General features: G+C 40.7%; 1 protein-coding gene across 8 annotated transcripts in view; it reads right to left on the reverse strand.

The window, feature by feature from the left end:
• Positions 1-7,837: 7,837 nt before the first annotated feature.
• The window catches only part of LOC131693409 (activating transcription factor 7-interacting protein 1), a 90,502-nt gene continuing 72,216 nt past the window's right edge, over positions 7,838-26,123 (reverse strand). For 7 of the 8 annotated variants that reach the window (XM_058981189.1, XM_058981193.1, XM_058981194.1 and 4 more), the window contains exons 2-5: positions 13,601-13,910; positions 9,667-13,354; positions 8,976-9,592; positions 7,838-8,902 (exon numbers count right to left, since the gene is read on the reverse strand). In XM_058981189.1, coding sequence (XP_058837172.1) covers positions 8,451-8,902; positions 8,976-9,592; positions 9,667-13,354; positions 13,601-13,850 — 5,007 coding nt within the window. In that variant the 5' untranslated portion in view covers positions 13,851-13,910 and the 3' untranslated portion in view covers positions 7,838-8,450. Of the gene's footprint in view, positions 8,903-8,975; positions 9,593-9,666; positions 13,355-13,600; positions 13,911-14,015; positions 14,324-26,123 lie in introns of those variants that run through there. The other variant, XM_058981186.1, reaches the window with a different exon arrangement.

The following is a 26,123-nucleotide window of genomic DNA, read 5'->3' on the forward strand; positions in this document are numbered from 1 at the left end:
ATTTCGATTATAGAGATTTTAACCCTAAGGTCATTCGCCTCTTCGGGTTAGAAAAAGCTCTTATGAAAAAATTATAACCCGATGTGCGGGATCGGGACTCGAACTCAGGTGCGCTGCCTACAAGGCAATCGATTTACCAACTACGCTACGCCCACTCCCCAAATATTCAAATTCATTGAATGAAAATCGATCATATTCAGCCGCGTTCATTTTCAATTTTCAGTTAGGGTAATTTCAGGAGAGAGCCGCGTCGGGTGAGATGCCACACTTTCTATATCTCGTCATTTTTATACGGTAATATGATATTGTGCGTTTGTCTTTCGAAGAATTACAACACTGGAGATATAAAATAATCCTTATTTTTAACTCACGGCAATTTTATTAACGTTTATGTGCGTCCAGTCGCATCATGAAGTGCCGAAAGTTTTTCAGCACCAGTTTACAAATTCGTTTTTATTTAATTTACTCTTCAAACAAATTTAGTTCGAGATTTAATATCTACAGCAAAATTTTCGAAAATGCTATTTCAAAAAACTTTAATGAAGGTAGCGGGCATAGCTTAGTTGATCAGTCGATTGTCTTGTACGCAGCTCACCTGGGTTCGATTTCAAGCCCCGGGTCAGGTTAGAAATTTTCCAACCTGAAAAGAGCCGAAACACCCAAAGTCTCCATAATTAAAATAATAAAAAAAACCTTATTGAAGACATTCCACAACTAATTTTGTTGAAGACATGAATACTCCGTGTATTCAGAACATCAAATTATTTTTCACTATATGTACAAGAAAACCTTTAAAACAAGTTATTCTGATATTACTGTAATTGATAAATCTCACCTGTTGTGTATAAAGAATCTAAACCACATTTTATTCAAGGTAGTCTCTGTAACTTACAATAAAAAAAATTGGAAAGAACTGGCTTTAAAAAAATATGTCGTTTATTATCTCGTTATGCTGCATTCATATTACCTTCACATTTCCAACAAAGTTGTTTAAAATGACATTATCAACAACTTTGCTGAAGACACCAAGTCTCTTACTATTTTTAAAGAGTTAATTCTCCATAATTACTTCTAGTAAATTTAATCATTAAAATTATTACATCAAAAGATGCACTTTTTATGTTGGAAAGCTTTCTCAAGGTTGTTAAAACTCCAAAGTTGATGCTTTCGAAATAAAGTGACCTTGACTCTTAGAAAAATCAACGATTTTCAAACCAAATTTCTGACCACTGGATTTAAGCATTCAAACCAAATTTCTGACCACTGGATTTTTCCACGCCTCTGGATTTAAGCATTTTTCGAACACTTACCTACTTCTTGCTCAAATATTCTCTGAAACAAAACAATCAAAGATATTGCTACTCGTTAGTGAATAATATAAAGAGACAAATCGACTACAAAAATCATTTTTTCTGTCTATTTGATAATGTTCACAGTTACTAGAATGAACCTATAAACTAATATAATGATTCTTCATTGAATTCATTTAAGGTAAATTCACAAAAAACATCTCTGTAGAAATTGCCAAGAAAATAAGTCTGTAGAATGTTTTTGTCCGCTTTTTATGCTACGGGTTTAAGGCTCAAGTTACCTCAAGGCTTGGTAGTATGCGTAAGAAAAATTGTGTTCAGCTTTGCCACCAGATTATCCATTTAAACCTTTTCAAAACTCTAAAAGAAGAATATCAGTCGATTTATTAGATCATCACGATTCAATTCATGCAAAATACCTGCTGGAAAAACAATCGGCTTAGCTTGATGGTGCTTTTGAAAAGTGGCTGTGATTTTTTATCACACTACCACACCGAGCTGGGGTACGCACCACAACTGCGCAATGAAAAAACCACAGCCACTTTTTCAAAAGCACCGTTTAGCTAAGCCGATGGTTTTTCCAGCAGGTATTTTGCATGAATTGAATCGTGATGATCTAATAAATCGACTGATATTCTTCTTTTAGAGTTTTAAAAAGGTTTAAATGGATAATCCGGTGGCAAAGCTGAACACAAATTTTCCTACCCACACTACCAAGCGTTCAATTCTAACACATGCTTAAAAAAGGTAACTTGAACCTTAACCGATTCTTACATCGAAGCAAATTCATGCTTTACACTTAAAATGTATTGCCGATTTTTATATTTTTGTCCAATCTTCACCGTCCGGTCCCATAAATAACCTGTGAAAATCCTCCATTGTTATCCGGCCCTCAGCATAGTCGTAAAGTTTCTTGAATCATATGTTCTATGTTCATCACTAAGAACTTGGAAGTATGAGTAAACAAATTCTTGGCGCCAAATCGCTTAGTACCTAGTTAACCAACTGTATACTCTGATCTTCAATGAAGCCGGTGAATTAAAATCGGTAATTCAGAAAATACGGAAAGCTGGATGAATTTCTATATTAATTAAAACACAAACACTAATCTATTGCTCGATGACTAAGTGTACCCATAGCTTTCTGGCAGAAACCAGTCGCAGTCTTCCTGTACTTTTCTCGGTTTTCTGGTATGGGTGAACTGGCGCTACGAAACGCTGTCGGCAGAAACTGCAGGTTAGTAGCAAATGTGTCGCCTTAGACTATCTCGAACGGCTAAAGTTTATACAATTCCGGGATCACTCGGAAGTAGAGAGACTCGTTCCCGTAAGAGTTCTTCACCTAAAGCATAGATGAAATGCGTGGCAGATAGTTACAAAAACGACGCTAAAATATTAGGATATTTACCAATTCTTGTTGATGTGTTTCCTTGTTTTGAATAACACGCGTAACTAAGGCTATTACGGTACCTTTAGAAATTCATTGGATATGTTTATTAAAGTGTAACACCCTCGCTTGCGTTGATGTTTTTAGGCGCCATCAAGCGGCGAGTGTGGTCAAATCTGAAGGGACCGAAGTTACTCATTCTAAAAGGAAAAAAATGGCCACCTATTTTTGAGACGTTCTTCGTTGGTTTTACGTCTTTATTATTGGTCCTTGTATATTACTAATATTGTTGAAATACAAAAACGTACACAGTAGGCGTAGGATTAACAGTTCTAATTCGGTCCCGACAGCATGAAGTAACAAGTTATTTTACGCTTGTCCGGACATGCCGTAGACTCAGGTGATTCGCATTTCTAATGACTAAAGATCTTGACTCCTACGGTAGCAGACAAAAAGTTAAGTCGCCGGTAAGCTCTAAGCTTGCATATATGATCCTTCCACGCTTTTCTAAACTTTCTCCCTTCAACTCCTTGCTCTCCCTTGAGTACTATGGCTCTTAATATTGAAAAATATACTTCACCTTCCAGTCCCTTGCTAATTAAATGCCGTAACAACAGTTGACAGTCCTAATTTCATCTTTACTTTCCATCGGATGTCAATTGATGCTAAACCACATATTAGGCAATCAATCATAATAACCTTAATGTTACAACCAGTTGCAGCATTTTAGTCGCCTTCGATGGTTTCCAATTAATGTCTATGTAAGTTTGAAAATGACGTGACGATACAGTGAGCAGACATCAGTAGGCTATCATTTCTACCACCGTCAAGGATTGTTATATTCGGTTAGCGCATAAATGCTGAGAGCTCTAGAATATAAATTGTTGTAACGAGAGTAAATTGTAACTTGATAATTAATAATAAAAATCAAATTCAACATCAATAATTCGTTGATTTACTATAGCCTTTCTTGAGACACGTTTTTAGAATTGTCTTAGATTTGGAATTGTTTTCATTAAGTACTTTTCAAAATTTCATCTTGTTTCTAGTGGCTATACAAGTCATCAAAATTAAAAGCTTTATCCAATAATTTTTAAGCCCCTTTCGAAGTAAAATCCTGGCTACGAGTCTGTTTGTCAGTGATTACAACTGCGAGTTAAGAGAATACGAAAAACGGACCATTACACTATGACAATACTATCTGTCGTTGTGCCATCGTCGTTTGCTTCTTTATTGAGGTTGTTGCTTTGGAGGTACTAGATGCAATCTTTGTTTCTGTTCAGTTGGTACTGGCAATAGGTTTCGAAATACAACATATAACAGTTATTAGGTGGCCTTTTGATTGTGTTTTAGCAGCGTATGTCAAAAACTGTTTGTTGGTGTTGACTGTAGTAGGTTGTTTTTTGCTCGGATTCGGCGCATGGCGCGCTGCAAACGGCTGTAATTTAATATCTATTGCTCCGATCTGGATGAAATTTCGCACAGATATTTTTAAAAGCATGTACTTTAAGATTATTCAATGATTTTTTTTTTCGATTTTTTGAGTTTCAACTTTGTATACAACCCTTTAAGTAAAAGAAGTTATTCTTATCTAGTTCGGTTTCTCATCTTACTCAGTTTAGAAGCTATAAATCGTTCCGCTGCTATAGCAGGCCAAGTGATCAAATTTACCCGTGCGCCGCCGCTTTGCAAAAGCAAAAATTGATTCCTTCTACCTAGTGTGTGAAACGTGAACAAACAATGAGTGATAATGCAAAGCAAGAGTATGTACCGTTGCAGATAAACTGTGTTGCTGTTGACTGTTGAAGGTGAACATGAAGCACAACATGGCGGAAGTTAGTGCTGTGCAATTCCATCATTTACGTCATGCGGTACTGATTACGTTCAAAAACATTAGTCAAGCAGAATCATTCGCTTCGCAGAACAACTTGAAACACGCCGTCGAATGTAATGACATTTTATACAGCATCCCAACGTATATTGATAATGACAGTATTGAAATAATGCTACATGACCTGGCACTACGTACTACCACGGAGAGGTGAATCAACGTGAATAGTGTAAGGGAGGATACTTGGAGGAATTTCTTCCCAGGATTTGGCAACGGCGCTCGTGTAGTGAGACTGCAGCCGACAAAACCTATTCCCTCCTACTTGACCATGTCAGGCAGATGCGCTCAAGGTATTGTACATTCGCGACGAACACTAGTCACGTACCCAGGGCAGATTCCTACTTGCGAACATTGCGATCAGCCGCAACACCACGGAAAACCTTGTGCAGAGGCTGCTAAGGGAATTCCACCTGCTATGACCAAAGCCGATATACAGTCGTCGTATGCTAAACCACAACCGTTTGGTGAACCAACGACTGCGGACCGGGCAGTAACAAACACCAGCTCAACAACGATCGGGCCTAGTACCACTAAACCAACTGCCATTACCAACATCGAAGTAACAACGATTACACCAAATGCCTCCAAACCAATCAAACACCGATGAAGAAAAATTTACAACAGCGACCCGGAGGTACAAGAAACAAACAAGAACATCCGACCGTGAGCATCATGAATGCAGTACCGATGACGACATGAACGTGAACGAAAACGTGAGAGAAGACGGACCGAATGACTCTCAAGGTGCGGCAGACAACGCACCTCATGCGTCAACAATACGCTATGGATAGTTAACTTTAATTTTTACACGTTGTAAAAATCTTAAAGACCCACGGCTCAGTTATGCTAACGCATTGAGCCGTGTCAAATAAACAAGAAAAAAATGTTATTCTCATTATCTACTATATATAGTAGGTTAAGCAATAATAAGTTAATGTTGGCTAAAAGAGACAGAAAGAGGTTGGTTTGGTCAGCCACATACCACTCACACAAACGCCGTTATGAACTAGTTCGGTGCACAGTGCTAGGTGAACGTACTTCGAGTTCGAAATCGATGTAATCAGGGATTTAAATTTTAACGTTGTTATGTTCAACTTAGTGTTACATGTAATTCTTTGCAATAAAGATTTCTGTCAGGCCTAAACTTCTAAACGTCACTATTACGGACATGGTGGAGCTGTATGTATGCTTAAGATTAAGCTCCAATAACTGTTTCACCTCGTCTAGTGTTGGTCTAATATGAGTACATGAACAGAGACAGCGTATTCCCGTACGCATAACAATATTAATTAGTCAAATTTCGTTAAAAGTACTAGATAATTTAATAACCTTCATGAACATAATTAAAGGGAAGGGAAGAGCTTGAACGGTTCTAGAGATATTTATGGTACCAAAGACATGATACCGAGAAAAATGCATGTACAATTGTGTATACGATTGCTTGCAGATTGAAATCGATTTAGTTCAATGTTTTTATCTTCATAAATAATAGTCCGAATTATTTGAAATTTTCAGCGAATATTGTTGAAAAAAAGTCGCATTTAGAAAATATATAATAATCGCTTTTTTTTAAATTATTAATAAAACCTTCACTTTGAGGTGAAAATCTGTGGTCTTCCTTCGGAAGGAAAGTAAAGCCGTTGGTCCCTGTCCATGTATTGTCCCGGTCCATGTATTGATGGACCGATTTCTAAAATCCATACGGTAAAGTCATCTCTCTGCTGTCGGTCAGTTGCGGACAGAGGCCGACAAAAAATAAAATACGAAAAAATAAGTAAAAAAACTGTTCTGGTATCGGAAACTCTACCAAAAATCGAACCGATAATGAAGGCTTGACGAAACAGAAATGAAAAAGGCTGCGCACGCCTATGCATTCAATGTCATTTACACAAAAAAGAGCTATGACACGACACACTCAGGTAGAATTTTTTTGATGACGTTCAATCGTCATGCGAAAAATGTGCTTTGCAGAAACCAAATTTAGAAAAAGAATTTAAATTCTGTGACAGATCATGCTGGTGCAGTTTCTATGAACAAATGTTAACCCCTAACACCCAAGAAAATTAATGTGATCTATTCTCGACGAACATATTATTACAACTGTCAAAATTCACTTTTGGGGGAAATTCCGGACGAACCGTTATTCACCCAGCACAACCGTTTATAGCAAACAAAAGGGTTTTCTCTTTCGTTGGCTGCTATGCACTGTGTTTAGGTATTAACGGTTTCTCCAGAATTTCTCCTTAAAGCAAATTTTGTCATTTGGTTTTTGAGCCCTAATCATATGTTTGTCGAGTATTCTTTGTTAGTATGAATTTGAATTTCAATTTCCATTGAAAGCAACGTAAGTCAATTGTTCGTCCCATTGTCCTGGCAGAAGCCAAATCGGGAATCTGATAACAGGTGGTTTCCTGTGCCTGACTACAGGAAAGCATTGCAATCGGTCGATATGTGTTGTGCTGTTTTTCCCGGTTTTGGAATAGCGATCACTGTCACTTTCCTTCAGTCTTGCGGGACCGTGTGACAGGCAAGGAACTTCTTGATTAAATCCAACAAACGTCTTCGCAGTTTCCGGCATATTCTTCAACAAGTTGAATTTGATTCTGTCTAACCCCGAAGCGTTATTGAGGTTTGAGAAAAGAGGCAAGTAAGAACTCCGCCATCAAAAACGGTGATCCGCTCGCGGGACCGATAGTTAGCTCATGGATATTTCTCACGAACCACCTAATTTAATGTTAAGTTCACATGTGCACCAAATTCGTGGGACCTCCAATTTTGCTCCCTGGGAATAACAATCAATAATGTGTGACTGGAATTGATATGTTCCAACACATCGGCACGAGTCACATGACCCCTTGATTTACAGCTTGAACTTGAGTTGGAAACGATGGGGTAGGAAGCCTGATATGAAAGGGGAAGAGCTTAGATGTGTACCGATCATTCGCTTACCAACAAGGTCAAGTTAAGCGGCATCGTGTTCCATTAAGGTGTGCTGATGTTACATGGCATGATGGCATTACCCAAAATGTATTTTAGATTATATGGATCGTATATCGAATATGTGATACCAAAAGATACGAACAATCCACTAACAATCGAATTGCTTCGACTAAAGTACATTGCGACCTTCCAATTTCAAAGTCGTAGGATAGCAAACATCGCCCGATTCTCATCTTCACTCACCAAGCGACACAGTGAAAGAAATCTACGAAATAAAGATCACGTTCGGATTCAGTAAAAAATATAACCATTTCAGAAATAATGCTGAATTTTATATTAAATGTTGCTCATATTTCTAAAAGCATTCTAACTATCTTCTAATCTTCCATGATCTTACGAATATTTATTTAAGGTAGCCTAGAGCTTCGACAATAGTGACAGTATCATATGTATGCAATCATGAATGGTTCTCTGACAAGTTGGAGTACAGAACATTTCACATATTGTATTATTGGTATCAGTTTTCCCCCGCGAAGAGAGCGCAATCAACTTTTTTTTTGTGCAAAACTGTCGTCACGCATTCAATTCCGGAGAAACACAAGAGCTGAGAAGTGATCTCGACTATCGCTGACAGTATACGAAGGAAACATGGATTTTTACTTTTCTTTCTACGTTTGCTTACTAATTCGATATAATGTAGTCGGCACACTGAAACACTTAGCAAATGCCTTCAATTTTAGTTAATTAATTTAATTTATCCATTTTAATTATTTCTGTTATTTTCGCTTTGCAAGATAAAATCTATTCGAACAAAAGGAGTTGTTTTTTCTTTAAATAAAGCTTATCGCTAGTGCTTATTCTCTTACTTTGCTAGGTTTTGAAGGATTAAAACATTTGAAAATTTCTACTACACACTAAACGCCTTAAGCTACCTTACCAGGGGTTGATTCGTTCCACGTCCGCGGTGGACTAAACTGCCCAACCCGCTGGTGCTCATCGACAGCCCTCACCGCAAAATGATACCGTTGACCCTCCTGGAACTGTGTCAAAGTGACGGCCATCGGCAAGAGCATCGCCTTAACATCGCCTACATGGCGCCACATGTCCATTGAGGGCGGTGCGGTCGTTTCCTGGTACGCATAAATTTGATAGCTCACAATCGTTGCGTGAATCTCCGATAGATCATCCATGGTCCAGGATATTACGATGCCTGTTTCAATGTTGTTAATCCGAATGGATGGACGGGGCGGTGCTTGCTTCCATGCGGGATTGTTAGCCTGGATGCCTGGCTGGGGCAACGGTGCCGGATGAGTGAAATGGGTGGGTGCCGGGGTTGGCTGACGTACTGAACGAGCTATTATGCGACGATTCATATCTAAAATTAGAGGAAAAAACGCGAATTGGTTAGACACCGTTATTACCGTTTCAAAGGTGATTGAAAAACTTACCCATTTGTCCGTTCGCCATGCGCGGTTTGTAAGCTTGCTGTGTAGCAATCGCCCGAGGAAACCCATTGGATGCATTTCCCGGTCGTTGTACCAGCATTGGACGGGTAGGGGTTCCAATACCATTAACCATGCCGCCCGTCTGTGTTCCCGCCATAGGGCGTTGATGTAACACAGCTCGATTAACTACTCGCTGTTGCTGGTTGATAACCACGAGCGGTGGCATGGAGGCATTCTGTCGTTGAACGTAGTGCTGCTGCTGCCCGTTGAGAATGGTGATCGGTGGTTTGGGTACGACTGCTGCTTGCGGTGCGGTAGCGGTCGAGGCAGTTGCTGGCGATGCTGCTGTTGCTGGCTTCGGTGTGTCATCTTCGTCGGTAAGATCTATTAACGAATTATCCATCACGGGTGTCGTCGGCGTCGCAACGCTGGCAACCGCCTGAACTGTCCGCACGTTGGCCGTCGAAACGGCTGTGACCATCGAAGGGGTCTGACGGTTGATGATTTGCATAGTGGCGGGAGTTCCCTTCGCTTGGGGTGTTACTTTCTTCATCACAATCGGAGGAACGCGGGCGGGTGTTGTTCCCAATGGCGATGCCGCGGGTTCTGGTGTGCGTGTTCTGGGAAGAAAGGATTGAGAAATTAATATTGGAAGATACGGGGTTTTACTAGAAACTATCAACAAGATACTTACAATGGCGATCCTTGGGGTGATTGTGTTACAGGACTTTGGGGCTGACTTCCAGTGCCGTTGGTTGTGTTGTTAGCACCAGTGTGAACGTCCTGAATTTGTTGTCTCATTAGCTGTTCTTGCATTTGTCGCGTTTGTTGCTGCTGCTGAACCTGCTGAGTGATGGATAATGGTGGCCGCATGGGAGTGAACTTTTGCAGGGGCTTTTTTCTGGTGAGTGGTGGCACCGTACCAGGACTAGGTGTTGTCGGTGATGCAGCAGGCAATGCGGAATGTTGTTGCGGGGAGCTGGTGTTTGTCGTCTGGGATTGCAATGCACTTACACCTTTGTTGGTAGTTGGGGTAGCAGATGAACTGGCCGGCGAAGGTTTGCTTAATGTTGTAGGTTGCGTGGGGCGGTTGATAGAGTTCGGCTGTGGGCATGCCTTTATCACAACAGGAGGAGCTCGTCCAAAGCTTGTTCGCCGGTTTTGAACGATAGCTTGAGGAGCGCTTCGGTTAGGAGAAGCGGAGGGAGTTCCAACAGGAGATCGATTGATGGTTCCCTTGGGAGAATTGGTTCCGGATACAACATTACCCATCGACTGTCGGTTTCCGGAGACAAAGCGTGGCTGGGAAACCTGCAGACCGACTGCTCGTGTTATCTTCACTGGGGTAACGAAGTGTTGATTTTTCTTTTCCAAATCTTTCACAACCCGCTCGTGAACCATTTCAAGGTCTTTAAACTGCTTGTTTAAGTCGTGCACCTTTTGGCGGTAACCTAGCAAAAGCACATCCTGCCCGTCCAGCTGGGTTCTCATTTCGGCAATGGTTGATTTGAAAGCAACACTTTCCACAATTTTCTGGAGGACGAATTCTTCCAAATCGGAACGGTTCATCTTCTCCAGGGGTTTTTTGAACTTATCCAGGAAATCTAACCGAATTGTTTTCTTCTCCTTTGGAGGTTCTACGGGTTCTGGGTTCAAAACTAGTTTTAGCGCTTCAATTGTTTCCAAAGCTGACTTCTTTTCTTCTTTCGGCTTCTTCCGTTCCTCTACTGCGGACTCTTCCTTTATCTCCTCCTTGGGTTCCTTATCATTGTCCTCAACTTTGACCGGATCAATTTTCTCTTCTGTTAATCGGATTTTCTTGACAGACTCTTGTCCGTCTTTCTCTTCAGACTGATCCTCTGGACAAGGACGTTTTCCTGTGATTACAGCCGATGAATCATCTTTTGCCGGTCCCGTGGAATCTGTCTCCGATTTTAACTCGGGTTCCTTTTTTTCTGGAACATCCTCGTCGTCATCTATTATCAAAACCTCGTCCTGAGCCGACTTATCTTTTACCTCAGTCTCCTGCGACTTTTTCTCGGAAGACTCTTTCTCTTCAACCATGGCTTCCTCCTCTTTGCAAGTTTTAACCTCCTTGGATTCGACGTCCATCTTGGAAAGTTGACCGGATTGTTCAATGTCCATTGGAAGTTCACCTTTTACGGAGTCATTCTTAACTGTAATTGTCTCTGATTCCTGTTCTTCGGAGAGTTTCATCTCCTCAACGACAGTCTTATCAGAAGGGTCTACCTCTTCGACTTTTTCAGACTTAGCTTCTTGTAAATCTTTTTGAGCAATGTCTTCGTCCGCTGTATCTTGTTTATTTTCTTCGACTTTAGCTTCGATAACTTCATCAGGTTTAACCTCCGTTTCGTTTTGTGCAACAGTTTCGTTCGATTTTTTAGACTCCGTAATGGCCGGACTCGGTTCGTCAGCTTGCTCTATACCAGGTACTTCTTCGGGAGTCGATTCCTTAACAGCAACAGTTTCTTCCGGTTTTTCCGTAACCTCATCAGCAACATCCATTTCTTCACTCATGACCACCGAAGCTTTTGACTCGCCCTTTGCGTCTGTTTCAGGTTTCTTCGGTTCCGCTGTCGCCTCAACGACTTGATCAGAAGATTTATCCTGAACTACCAAACTATCTTCCCCTACTTTAGTATCCTTATCACATTTCTCTTCTTGAGCTTCCCTCACGTCGACAGAACATTTCCGTTTACTGGGCGGCTCCCCCTGCGTTATCTCGTCCTCCGCAGAATGAACATCATCGGTTCCATCAGCAACCTCCTCGCGATCCTCTGTATTCCTACTGGCCTCATCTTCCTCCATACCGGTACAATCTGAACCTTCAAAATCATCCTCATCATCGGCTTGCGTTTGCTTCGCACTACCGGATTCACTGCTGTGATCATCCGGATCTTCTTCGCCGTTTTCATCATCAGCCTCCATCCGGTCCGGCTCCTCCATCATTTCCAGCAAATCTTCCTCGTCAGCTGCTTGCAATGCCTGCCGGCAGGTCGGTAATTGCTGATCTACCTCGTCAACCAATATATTTGCATCTTCGGCCGGAACAGCTTCCTCCGTATCATTGGGTGGTGTTTTATCATCCTCCGTCTTGACATCAACAGATTCTGGCAAATTTTCCCGCGGAGCTTCTGGTATAGCGACGTCTTCTGGTTGTTCGCTGATCGGTTCCTCCTTCGAGGTGCAATCGTTTTTGAATTTTATTAGATCCGACAATTCAGGCTCGATTTCTTCCTGATTGGATTCTTCTTCAGCTACAATAGCACTATCAAACTTGATCAAATCCGATACCTCCACTTCGCTTGTTTTTGCTGCAGATAAAACGTCCTCCGATGCTGGCTTATCTTCTACGATTGTGTTATCACCTGGAGATTCCATCAAATCCGTATTTTCAGAACATTCCGTACCAACAACTGCACTGTCTGGTGCGTCATTTTGTTCTACCTCGGCCACAATTTTCTCTACATCAGGAAATTTAATCAAATCACTAAGTTCCGGTGAAAGCTGAGGTGTTGCAAAACGCTCTTCTTCTTCTTCTTCCAATTCAACCGTCGGTTCAGCTTCACTGTCACCCGGTTTCAAATTATCAGCTATAGATGTAACCATCTCTTCCATCAATGCAAATACTGGTGGCTCTTCGTTTTGTTCTGCTGTTGATAACAAGTTCAATTGTTCGGTATCCTCTGTTACCGAAGAATCTTCCGGAATTATTTCCGCCGATATCGTCGTTTCTAGCGTTTCTTTCTCATCCGCCATTCTCACAGACACATCCGCAGTTACATCGCCAATATCGACCGCAGCAGTATTCAAAATACTCAGTCCACTTTCGTCAATCGTCATAATACTTCCATCTGTAACTGCTGTCGCATCTGCATTTTCCTCAATTACTACGCTATCCTCAATTTGAATAGCTGACTCTGGGGAAGTGCCGTCTTCCTCTTCCGCTTCGACTCCAATGTCCTCCTCTTCTAATAGCAAAGTTTCATCTGCTTCATGGGGTACATCCATTTCAACGTCGTCTTCCTCCAGTAGTAACAGATTCTCCTCCTCATCCAACTCACTAACTCCGTTCGTCGAAGGTGGTGGCAGCTCATCCAACTCCATTAATGTATCGCCTTCTTCCACGGTACCGATGCCGTTGATGTTTTCATCTTCTCCATTGGCTGTGCCTTCCCGTTCCGTAGACGATTGAACCGAAGGTGGTGCCTGTTCGGAACATTGTTCCTCTTCCAACCCATCCATATTTTTGTCATCGGTGTGCTTTTTACTCTTGTTCAGCAGAATGATGTCCTCGATTAATGTATCTGAGATTGTCTGTGCCAGTTCGGTTTGGTTTGCGCTGGCATCCGTTGCTTGATCTGAAAATGACCAGACAATAAAGTGGAGTCAGAAATTGCTACAAATAGAATGTATGCCGTTGCTCATTCTGAGGGAACATTACATCTTTAAAAATTGTTTTATTTTGAACTGAGAGTAAATATTGTTTCATACTTTCTTATCAATGATTTAGTACTAATTCTCTCTAAATATATCAAATGAATCAATTAGAATATGTTCAAATCCTATCCAACGGTTGATATCTAAAAAAAACAATCCGAACTCACCTTCATTCTCCACATCGTCCAGGTCGCCGTACGTCAATCGTTCCATAGAATCTTCGTCCTCCGCTGCTTTAGTATCGTCAATATCCATTGTCACTTCCGACAGTGTTTTATCAACGACACTAATTCCATTTTGCTTAACTTCCGGAGATATGTCCTGCAAACTTTCCGCACTGCTGGCTACCGCCGATGTCGAGCTCATCTTTTGTAACTCCAGCACACCGGTTCCCAGCGGTTGGTTAACTTCCATCATTGTATTCTAGCGTTCTTTTGACCAATTTGTACTGTCTTTGTTACAATAGTTCAAGCATTTCTGGAAGGAAAAATAATTATTGAGGTTATGTAGAAGTAGAAATTAACAAAACAAATTCGGTACAAAACTAAAATTTACAATAGATAGGTTGATAAATTATATCACCTTGAGCAAACTATATCAGGTATAGTCGGAAAAGAAACAAAATTTTTTTTTCTGCCAGCGTCGGGTTGACTTGAAACGCGACAACAGTATACACAAAATCGGTATCGAAATATACAATGTCTTCTACTTCAGCATGTTACTCAACGGTTAAACCTAGTTTTCGGCTTTAATTCTGAGAATATCTAAATATTATATCACAATTAACTATATTCACTAACTTAATCATAAAAGTACACCATGAAAATGACTATTTTTAAAACAAAGTAATCAACTTCTCCCACTGTCTGTAATTTTTTGGCTCCTAACACGAGCGGGAGAGACGCTTGCACACACACCAGTGGCGACGACTTTTGACAGCTCTCATATATCGATGGATGTGTAGGTATCTTATGTCCGTATCTTCCATAAAGTAAATAGAGATAAATACAGCCATTGTATATATTCAGGTCACGGTATATAAATGAAACACATACGACCTGGGATGTATTCCACGGTAAAAGGAAGATGCAACGAAGCGACAGAACTATGGTTGCCGCGCTACATTACATGGACGGGTGCAACACTTCCTCCTATCGCTCCCCTCTAAGAACGGTTGGTTTCAAAATCGTCCAATGAAGGACGTTCGTTGGACCAATTTCGACATCGTCCAAATAACCGTTCAACGAACGTCCATCGTTGGACCCGTGTTGAACGATTTTGAAACAATTTTGTGGACGTCTCAGTGGGTCGTTGCACCAACCTCGGCACCAACGTTGTGCGACGTCCACCAGATCGTTCAACATGCGTTCATTATTGGAAATGTGTTGGATGATTTTGAAACAAATTTTTGAGCTTCTACGAACTTTATTTATTTATCGGTAGCATAATTTTCTATCTGCCTCTCGCAGTAAATTTTATGCATTGGACATATTCGGTCTATCTAGGGTAACCATACGTCCTGGTTTTTCACTGACTGTCCTGGTGTCCTGGGATGTCGAGAAAAACGATTTAATTTGTCCTTGCTTTTCTTCTGTAAGCCTAAAATATTTATATTGAGTCTATGCTGTAGTCGCTCTTATCCAGCACGCAGTTACGACCGACCCGAGTACGACAAACGAAGCTTAATACACGTGAATTTTCCAATTATAGCATCCGATGTCTTTTTTAATCCTTCAAAAGTGCTTCGTTATTTCTCTTTTCAACTTCCTTTTCTTACATAGAAATTGGAAAGAGAAAGAACGTTCGTATGTACGTTGGATATGAATGAGGTGTGTGTAGTCCGTTTGCAATGAAATTTGGCAGCCGAATAAATCCAACCGATTCCAGTTGTGGACCAAACTCTGGCCGATATCATTTTCGATGAAACGAGTTTCTTTTCGGCTTAATTCGTCGTTCAATCAGGGACCTGGAGAATTTCCTTTTGTTTCTGAGAAGACACATCGAAGTTTTGGTGACTCATCTTCTGCTAGAGTTATCTGGCCAATGGGATTTTTTTGATTTTGCTGGAAATTCGCGAACATGCTTCCAATCCTTAAAACGGGAAAAGGCGACACATCAATAACTATCGTGGAATAACTTAATTGAGTGCTCTCTCGAATTAGTGATTATAGATCCACTTCAGGATCAATGCAAGCAGTACCTAATCTAGGATGAATATGGCTTCACGCCTGGACGCTTAACAGCGACTAACCTACCGAGCAGTGTTGAAAAATCTTTTCTATATGTACTCTTCTATAGAAAAATCTGTACCGGATACTGTACCCAAACAATAACAAGGTTGTATTAAAAAATCATTTTTCTGGTACATATTTTTCATTCGGGGAATCAAACCAGACATTCTGACTCGGTTTTTTATTTGAGCTGGAATTCCAGTTAGAATTCCGGATGATGAGTTTGACTGGGTAATCTAAATGTCAGTTCCAGCTCAAATTCTCGTTGCTACTTTGTTTGCAACCAAAGGTGGCGGGAAGCTGAGATGGGGCTGGTAATATCAATAGGAAACTTGCTTGCAGGAATTCAAATGGAGCAAGTCAGAGTACTCGTATGCACTTCGAGAAGAATCGCTCGGCTTTTACTTACTTACATCATCCCTTTGATTTGCTGGAAGCAGGTTTCTCGCATTCTAATGTCAGCTTCAGTTCAAGCTCAATAGGTATCAGCTCCACTTCAGATTCTTGCTATCACTGCTGCCCAACTCAACGTTTACCTGCTGTTTACTGGGATGCATCGCAGGGTTAAAATATTTTACCTTGCTGTCAAGTAAAAAATCTGTACCAATTTGTACTTTTTTACCAAAATCTGTAATCTGTACCGTACAGAATCTGTACCAAGAATGCTTCAAAAATCTGTAGCTTTCTAGATAAATCTGTACTTGTGGTATCACTGCTACCGAGTCTAGCATAACAGAGAATATGGAATGTCGTGCTCAAACTGATTTGATTTACACCAACTTATCCCCTGTTTGACATACAACAATCGAAAATTTGAAGTTTGGAATAAACGGACCTAGCTATCCTATCGAGAGATGGAGATTGTCACGTACTTATTTTTACATCAGGAATGGCGGATGGAAGCTACTTGAGACCGTTGATGTTCCTGATTTACTTCAATGACTCGTACTTAGTGCTGAAAACTCCTCACCGGTCCAGTACACACGGTCTTAAAATATAAATAGCATGAAACCTTCGCTGAATGTGGTGTAGCAAGAACTGGGTGTGTTTACGAAAACGTGTCCGGTGATTGAATTAAAATGGAAGACTTTCTGGCCTACAAAACCCCAGAAGTTTTAAATTGCCGAAAGCCTGCGGAGAAGGCACAGTCGATTGAGAGGTAACGAAACTCGGAATTTTATTCATGAATCCATTCAATCCACGTGAACTATTTCGTGATGCCTAATATATTAGTCAAGACTTACCATTCGTGCTCCTGAAACAGTTCACAATATCATGAAATATTATTCATGTATTCGAGAACTCGTTCAAGATTCCTGGTATAATAGTCACGACTGACCATGCGAACCCGTGAAATAAATCACAAAATTATAAAATGTTATTCATGTCGTGAACTAGTTCATTTTATCTAGTGTAATAGTCACAAGTTACCATTCGTGCTTGTGAAATAGTTCACAAATCCATCAAATATTCTTCGTGTAATCGTAAACAGGTTCATGATTCCTAATTGAGTTCTACAAGATGACGGCACGAATGAAGTCATGATGAATGAAGTACATGTTTGACAATTCTCGGTTGTTTGTTTACTTTGTCAGTTGCATTAGTGCGAGTGTAACGGGTGCTCATCTGTTACATTCGAACTCACGTAACTTCCATGTAAACAAACCACCGAGAATTGTCAAACGAAGTTCATCCGGCTCATTTTATGGGGTTATGTCGGTTGATGTAAAACCTACTATATTGCTCACGATCCAATATCAGTGCTCGTGAAATGGTTCCCAAGTTCATTACATATTACTCATGTATTATTGAACTGGTGCATGATTTCTAGTATAATGAAATTTTTACGTAGACTAATTTCACAAAATTTGGAGTATTAGTCGTGGAATCATTCCTGTTCCGTGCACTTTTCATGAAATATTCAGCTGCTAGCGACCAAGAATAGATACAAGCTATAGATACAAAAAAAATATTAGGACCTCGAACATCGTTATTCATTTGATGCGGTTCAGTGTGATGTCTGGATAGAAAACGAAAACTGCGCTGAGCGCCAACAAATTGCGTTCGTGAAATAGTTTACAGAACAAGATACCGCGAACCAGTCACATTTTTATGATCCAGTTCACCTTATCACGTTACAACGAGTAAAAACCGATAGTAACCAAAAAAGAACAGATCGCGACAAAGCGAAAAGAAATTACGAATACCACGATGAAACTGCTGATATCATGTAGCATTACTCCACGTGTCAAATTTGAAAGTAAGCTCTAGAATAAAATATCACGATAAGATAAACAGAAATTACAAAAATCGTGACTAAGGTCCTGAAATTATAATCATAAATCACACAACTCGTGACAAAAATAGCAAAAAATGTCACTAAGATCCTGAAATCATGAACATAAATAAAAATGAATCCCTGCTCGTGACTAAAATATTACGACAAAATGAACAGAAATTATGAAAACAATGACAAAGTTCCTGCAGTCAGGGACATAAATCACATTACTCGTTAATGAAATATTCAAAATCGTGACTAGGATTCTGAAATTATGAGCATGAATCACTTTACTCATGACTGAAATCTCACGATAACGTGAATAGAAATTACGAAAATCGCGACAAAGATCATGAAATCATGAGCATTGATCCCGCTACCTTGGTATAAAAATCGGATAGTAAACTCATGAATAAAATAGCACGGTAACGTCATACGAAATGACAAAAATCGGGGATTAGCTCCGGAAATCATCAAAATCGCTTGACTGTCGGATGTGTATTCCCAAATTATGAACAAGAATCATAACAAAATCTGAATATGTCCAGCGAACAGTAACAGTAACCCAACCAAACATTTGAATGTAACGCCATGTATATAGTCGGGACGATCTAGTTTTGTGGAAACACAAATTGTTTCATGGATACGAGGTTTTCGTAAATCGTTCAGTTCACGAAATAGCAATAATTTTTTCATGGATTTATGATCGGATTTTTTCCGTGTAGGCACTACTTCAGTGGGGATTGTACTCATGCTCTTTTTATTTTGTGTTAATCGTTCATGTTTTTTCCATTGATGCTTTTTCTTGTTTGCTGTCAAACCTTCTCGGTATATCTGACCTGCTCAGATCTGCTGCAAATGTCGTCATCTGTTGAAACATGAATCGATCCAGAGATATCGACCCTAATGATTTACATCTCTTTACAACCACCTTCGCAGGGTTTCTTATCCTTCTTGACGTTAGTCGTTCCTATTTATTTGCTAGCTGCTGCTGAGAATTTTTCGGCGGCGGTATTCCTCCCGATACCGATGACAATTTTCGCGGGCTGTCAGTCACTCCGATGGAGAGATCATCGGCAATAAATAATAATAATGATATCTTGATTTTATCTGAGATCATGCTTTTTCCTTAGATCACTTTGCTAGTCCGCTGACCGACCTTTGCTGTGAAGCTGATCTACTCATAACTAGTGTTAATATCGAAACATGCCGAAACATGAACCGATCTAAAGATGCCAACCAACATAACGTACACACCTTACCAGCTATCGTCGCGAGGTTTCTTCCTTGGTTTTTTCAACGACTTGTTTTTAGAGTGACCGAACTTGAATGACACGGCTCGCTGTATAATTTCATCCCTGGACAGGAAGTTTATAATATTTTGAAAGTAATTCAAAACCCCCATGGGAGGGGTTTGAACCCTTAAAACCCTCCCCTTGTGCACGGGCCTGATCCATTGGTATTGAAAGCTTTTACACATTCTTCATACCATTTGTTATAAAATTGGTAGGATTCAGTCGTACATCGAGTAACGATAGATGACCAAATTTTGTATTACTACCCTCTGAGCTGTCTTTGAATTCATTATATGTATCTTCCGTAATGTCTGTCTCTGCCTTCGTATTCTTTAAGTTTTCACTTTACAAAGGACTCTAGGCTCGTGTATAAATAATCTCTTCTTAAAAAACCTAGCTTATGGTAAAATGAATGTCGAACAAGTCATCAGAGACGCCGACTACCCATTTAAAAACATATACATTGTTTTCGGTCGGAGCTTCTTTCGGATCAAACGTAATCCACAAAATATTCTAAAGATTTTGAAAAAAACTGATACCGACACCAACGGTGACAGATATCCCGAAAGTTTGCCCAGATAAGCTCAGAATTGTAATATTTTATCTAAAACAAGCAAATTACGTTAATGGCGATAAGGCTTGTATGAAGGACTACCGCGTCTACATGTCCGCTCACAAAGTTGAGATCGACAGCGGGGTCACTGATTCAAGTTTGTCATGCCTGGATCTACTAAAGCATGGAATTGGCTGTTTTAAGGTCCCTTTGCTCATTCGAGTGAAGTTTTTTTTAATGGCAATCGCACTGAAAGATACAAATTTATGTGTCCCTTCAAACTCGTTCCGGGGGACCTTTGGTGTTTAATTACGTCTTCTTCGACAAATCGGCGAAACCGTATGTCGGAAACCAAGCTCATTAAGTTTCTTCAACAAGCAATCGGTGAAAAAGTTCTATAGAAATGGTGACAGCACACCACTTCTATTGAACCTTGGAGGCTAAAGATACGTTATCAGAACCACCTTCAATATCAAGAACAACTCCTAAACTTGATTGCTTTTGCGAAAAAGCTTTTTCTATGTTGTAGACTGCATTGTGCAACAGGGTGGTAGTAGACTTACCCCGCTGACATGCATGCTGCATTGCAACATCCCGAATGTTGTGGTCGATTAAACGTCATACTAATTTGAGAAGGAGGTCAAACTGATCGGTCTAAGCCTCTTTGCGTCCTCATGCCACGCTATGCTAATGGAATGTATCCTATTGCAAGACCACAAGTAAAAGCTTTTTTTTAAATATACTTGACTATCATATCCTCTTTAAAGAAGAACTCCCAAGTAGCATTTCTAGTTTTATAGCACACTACAAGCGCAATCTATGTTTTGTGAAGGGCTTCAAGAGAACCATAAAATCTGAATTGTTACTAGGGCTGGAATGATTCCATCTTTTCCTCTAGACTTATACGGAGCAAAACCTTCAATCGCTCATTTGATAGATTCGGTTGTCACAATTTTAAGGGTCAGAACTACCTCAATCGTCAGTAATGGATCCGTATCCGTGGAAAGTGTATGTCAAAAAGACAGTTGAGTACTACATCTTCGCAGTTTTAATCGAACTGACATCTTTTGATTTCGAAGGTGACTTATTTAATCTACTAGTCTTGTTGATACTTGAAACATTTGTCCAGAGACTTTCCCAATCACTTCGCTCAGCGATCGAAGTGCATTTCCGTATGCTTTACGAGGCAACTTAAATGCCTCCGACGCGACCCTGCATCTGCGATTCTAAGCTCTCCTACATAACTTCTAAAGTCGAACAAGTTCGGTATTCCATCAAGGGGTTCCTCTAGAAGCACGCATAACTCGAAGCGGACAAGCAACTTCTGGTTGATACCTACGATTACGTAGACCTCGTCGCCTAAACTAACCGGTTTCGACTCACCAAATCTCTTAGTCTTCTTGTTCAGCGAAGCAACGTACATCTAACCCAACTTTTCCACAGTACGATGGCTAACGGCAACGTACGCTGTGGCGCTTCTCGAAGCACTACTGTTGGATGGGGCGCAGGAAGATTCACACTTACTTGATTTGGGGAAGATTTCCGCTGGTTTGAAGTGAGTGCCTCCGATTGGTATGACTGCTGAGACACGTACGTTAGTGGACGAAAGTGTTCATCTCTTCATCCTCAACAACCATTGTCCGGAGCATTTCGTTCGTCAACTGTCTATTATTATCGAGCGCCACGAGCTGACCGAATGAGACGTTTCCATACCTCTCCCATGGGGGAGACAAAGGGCGATTAAACGTCCACTTAATTCCCGCATTTCTAGGAAGTTCGTCCTATTGTCGGACATAAACTCTATCGACCAACCTCAGTGACCAATGAACTGGTGCACCGCCATCAAGCGTACTGTACGGGGTATCAAGCAGGTGAACAGTGCGATCCACCTCATCTCAGTTCGGCATCCAACGGTTACATCAAACAGACGTAAATTATTCCCATCCGTATATCTAAATGGGCGATGACTCGGTGTTGGTCGCTACATTATTAGAGGAACTCGAGGTAGACTTCACCATTCGTAAGACGGCAACACATTTCGGATACTGTGTCAAGCTGCGGAATGTAGATCACTTGTTCGTTCTTCACCGCCTGTCGATATCCATGGCCGCTCTTCTCACGGTAATGTTGAACAACCAGATGCGTAATTCTGTGCCTTTGTGGCATGACCGTTAGAAAACGTAAAGCGAATGACAGCAACTCTACTTTCTCGGCTCTGCCCTCCATTCGAGATAGTCCGTTTTCATCACCTAGCGGAGTGAGCTTGTAACTATTAGTATGACTGGGTTTTTGATCAGCACCTTCAACTCCTCGTACCACTTTGCAGTAGCGCCACACACACTAACGTGGCTGTATTCGATTTTAGTACCAGGCTCTACTCATTTGTTGCTCTTAGTTTGTAAAGCGGCAACCTTTTTTAGCTCTTCCGTCTCCAGCCCGATACGAATCGGATTAAGCATGCCATAGTCCACCAGCACTGTCTACTTCGAGAAGCGATTGGGTTCCACAATAGTGCCACTGTCACGTCGTACAGCAACAATTAAAGCCTCCATAGTGGTAAATTAAGAGCATACTTCTACCGTTACATCTATTCGGCGGGACTTCCGTAGCTTTACCATCTTCGTCGTTTCGCTCGGATTGATCTGTCTATCTAACGGCATCTGATAGCCGATCTACTTCGAACTCCCGACTTTATCAGGCGTTTCCGATGTTATCGCTGTGAAGAGACAACGCGATAATCATACAGCATCCACTCTTCCTCCTTCTATTCCGGTTTGGACACAAAAACACCATCGACCAGAGGTAACGGCGCTGGTACTCGAGTGGTTAGCGTTACTGCTTTTCACCCCTGGCGGTCTGGATTCAATCCCAACCGAAGTCGTTGAGATTTTCTGAAGTGAGGCACTCTGGTCACGTCTGTATTCAGAAGTAAAGCCGTTTGTCCAAGTCCCTTTGATGATGGGCCGATGTCTAGAGTCAGGCCCGTACGCAGACAATTCTCAAGGGGGGTTTCGATTTTTAATTAAGTTTCTTAAAAAAAAGTTATGGAAACCTTCCAACATTGAATATTTTTTTCGCGGCCTCAAGGGCCGTAGAATAAGTCTGGTATCAAAGCGAAATCTTCAACAGACACCCCTGTCTGCTGGCTCATGCTAGTGTCGAATTCTTACGGTAGTGGTTTGTAGTAAGCCTACTGGCTATAACCTAAACCTATTGGTACTCCCAATTATCCTGTCGGGGCCATCGATAGGTATTACTTTGGGGATCATCCATAAATGACGTAGCATTTTTTGTGATTTTTAACACCCCACTCCCCCACCGTAGCATTTCATCTCAAAACTCTAAATACCCCCCCCCCCCTCTGGAAATTACGTAGCTTGACGGTACCTCTTCCCCCCCCCCCACCTTGTCCTTGTAAAAATTCAAAACGATGTTAGTTAGATGAAACGGGTAAAGTTGTCGTGACATCAGGTCAACTCCTATTCCCCTATAAAAAAGCTACGTAGCAGGACATGACTCCCTACTTTCTGTCGTCACACATCATCACAAAATACAAAACTCCCCCCTCCCCCATATAAAGCTACGTCATTTATGGATGGTCCCTTGGTAGAGATTGGGGTCTTGCTGTTTTTTATGTGTATATCTCTCGTATTCTTTCCGTTCCCGTTGTTTCTTGCTTGTTGTTCAACTTAAGTGGTATAATTGATCTGCTTAGGTCTGTTGCAAGTATCGTCACCTGCCGACACGCAAACCGATCTAGAAATGTTGACCATAATAACTTACACCTCTTTAGAACCACCTTCCCAGGGTATCTTATCCTTCTTGGCAATACTCGTTCCTAGTTATCTGCTACAGCTGGTGCTGAGAGTACCCCCGCGACGGAATTTCTCCCAATAGCGATACCCGTTTTCGTAAACTCTCAACCATTTCGACGGAGACGTTATCCCCATTGTCTCCGACTTCATGTTGTTCGTTCGTTGTGTTTCCTCCTTGGATGCTTTTGCTATATTGTTGACCGACCTTTGATGTGTAACTGCCACCCTCGCCGGCTTTCTTTGACAACTTGTTTCTAGAAAGACCGAACTAAAATGATGTGTCAAAACAGCGAAGTATAAAAATTTTTCCTGATCAGGAAATTAATAAATTTTCAAAATTCAAAACCCTCATGTGAGGGGTTCCAACTATTGACCCCCCCCCCCCCCCCCCTATCGTTCTAGCAAGGCGCTGCTTCCGCAACTCCATCTGCTTTGCGAAGGACTCTTCTGTTACTACCAATTCCTCTTCCAACTGTTGCTCAGTTAATTCAAGTTAGTTTCCACGCTTCTTAGCCGTAGTCTCTAGAACTTTAAGACGCCTAATGTTTTGCAGATAGTGGATAACGCCTAGTAATATTCAACACCTCTTGGTTGACTTCTTTATACGGAAAATTGGCCAAATACTGACATTCTTCGCATTGGATCCAATCAATGTGATAGTTGACTGTGCACTTTCTTGGTTCGAAGGAGAAGAAGCTCCTACACACAATCCGAGAAAACCATTATTAGATTGGTTCGAACGGCAACCGAAAACAAATATTATTGCGCATCCGCATTTAGGACCATTCATAAATTACGTAAAGTAAAAATGCCCAAATATAGTCCCCCACCCACCATGTAACAAATTTCTTCGTCTCTCCTCCCTAGTACACAACAAATTCTTTTAAAAAATTGTTTCTTTAGTCAAAACATGTTACGTAACATTCTAGCTAACTCCCCCAAACCCATATATTACATTTGATCGTCCTCCCCCCCCCCCCCCCTATAAAAGTGTTACGTATTTTATTTTTCACTACGTAGGACATCTCTAATTGTTGGTTCTCTATATTCTGCAGCTTCCCATTTTCTTCCTCTACTCTTGTCTTAATAATCGAAGAGAACAGCAAACACGCTGACTCGTCAAGTGAAGTCAAGTAATTATGTTCACACTATGGCTTGAAACGTTTTTTGAAACTATTACCGTGAAAAAAAAGGAAAGTAGCGCTCACATGAGACAACTCCCTTAAGCTGGCTGGGGTTTACTTTGATACTATTAACTTCAAATTTTACTTTAAAACTGCCTCGAGCCTTTCCAATTCTAACAGCGTGTAACATTGCATACAACCACGATGGTGAACACACCTAAAAACAAGTACCCATACACGGACTTTCCCAGCAACTGCGATAATGCGAGAATAACCTACACATTCAAGGGAACGACCCAGTGAAGTGAAGTAAGGTACGAGCGAAAAAACAGACTGGCTATGGATTCGAATGACCGGGGATGAGGAACATTTTGCACATGCGTTGGAAATGGCTTGATGTGACAAGCAAGAATTCATCGGTTGGATCACCACGTCGGCCCAACTAACGAATTTGATCCGTTAGTCTGGTTCACTTACTAACTTACTAGACAATGGATGTAGTCTAGTAGATAATTACACACCACTATTATGTTTAATTGTCAGAATCCATTTGATGTAAGCGTTGACATTACGTTGCTTTTTAATGTGCCATGAATCAAAAGGATGAAGCACAACTAAAAAGCAACCCACCCAGTTAAAAAAGTTCAACCAGTGAATCGACAAGTTTTAATAACAATAAAAAAACAACAGTAAATAACAGTTTTTAATTGATAACGAAGAAAATAACTCAGTGATGACGGTAATCGATGTAAGAATGTAACAAACGATAAGTAGGCCAGTCGTAGAAGAAAAGGCTTTCTCAATGTTGACATTGCACTATACATCGGCGAAACACCGATATTGTATGAGACAATAAATCTAGGGTAACGAGAATAGTTTGGCTCTTCGAAAGCGAGTGCCACACTATTTTGTTAAACTTATGGCATATTCGTTTTTGACAGTGCACTACACCGGTCATTCAAACTTGGGTGTAATCAGTCTATCTCTTTCTTTGCACTACACCGGTGTAGCACCAAGAAAAAACGAAAACGCCATTAGCCTTCATTCGATGGAATGACTATAAAGTGGTATCCTTAAGAACCACTGTAATAAAAAACTGTTGCATCACTCATATTTCAGTGCAACAAAAACTGTCCAGTGATCAAAATCTCACTCTATCACTTCAAATGAAATGGAAAGGAGTATGGTGAAAAAAGGTTAATTGCCCTATCTATTTATTAAACCACGCCGGTGTGGCGAACGAAAGCACACTTTATCAAACATACTGTCAAACATACTGTTCGACTAGTAATGAAAATTATTAAGATTGACGATTCCCAAACAAAAATAAAGATACCGTTTAACACCTCTTATTTCTCGAAATTGCAACTACATTTATATATTTCTGTAACACA

The sequence above is a fragment of the Topomyia yanbarensis genome, chromosome 3, assembly GCF_030247195.1.
Source record: "Topomyia yanbarensis strain Yona2022 chromosome 3, ASM3024719v1, whole genome shotgun sequence".
Taxonomy (NCBI): domain Eukaryota; kingdom Metazoa; phylum Arthropoda; class Insecta; order Diptera; family Culicidae; genus Topomyia; species Topomyia yanbarensis.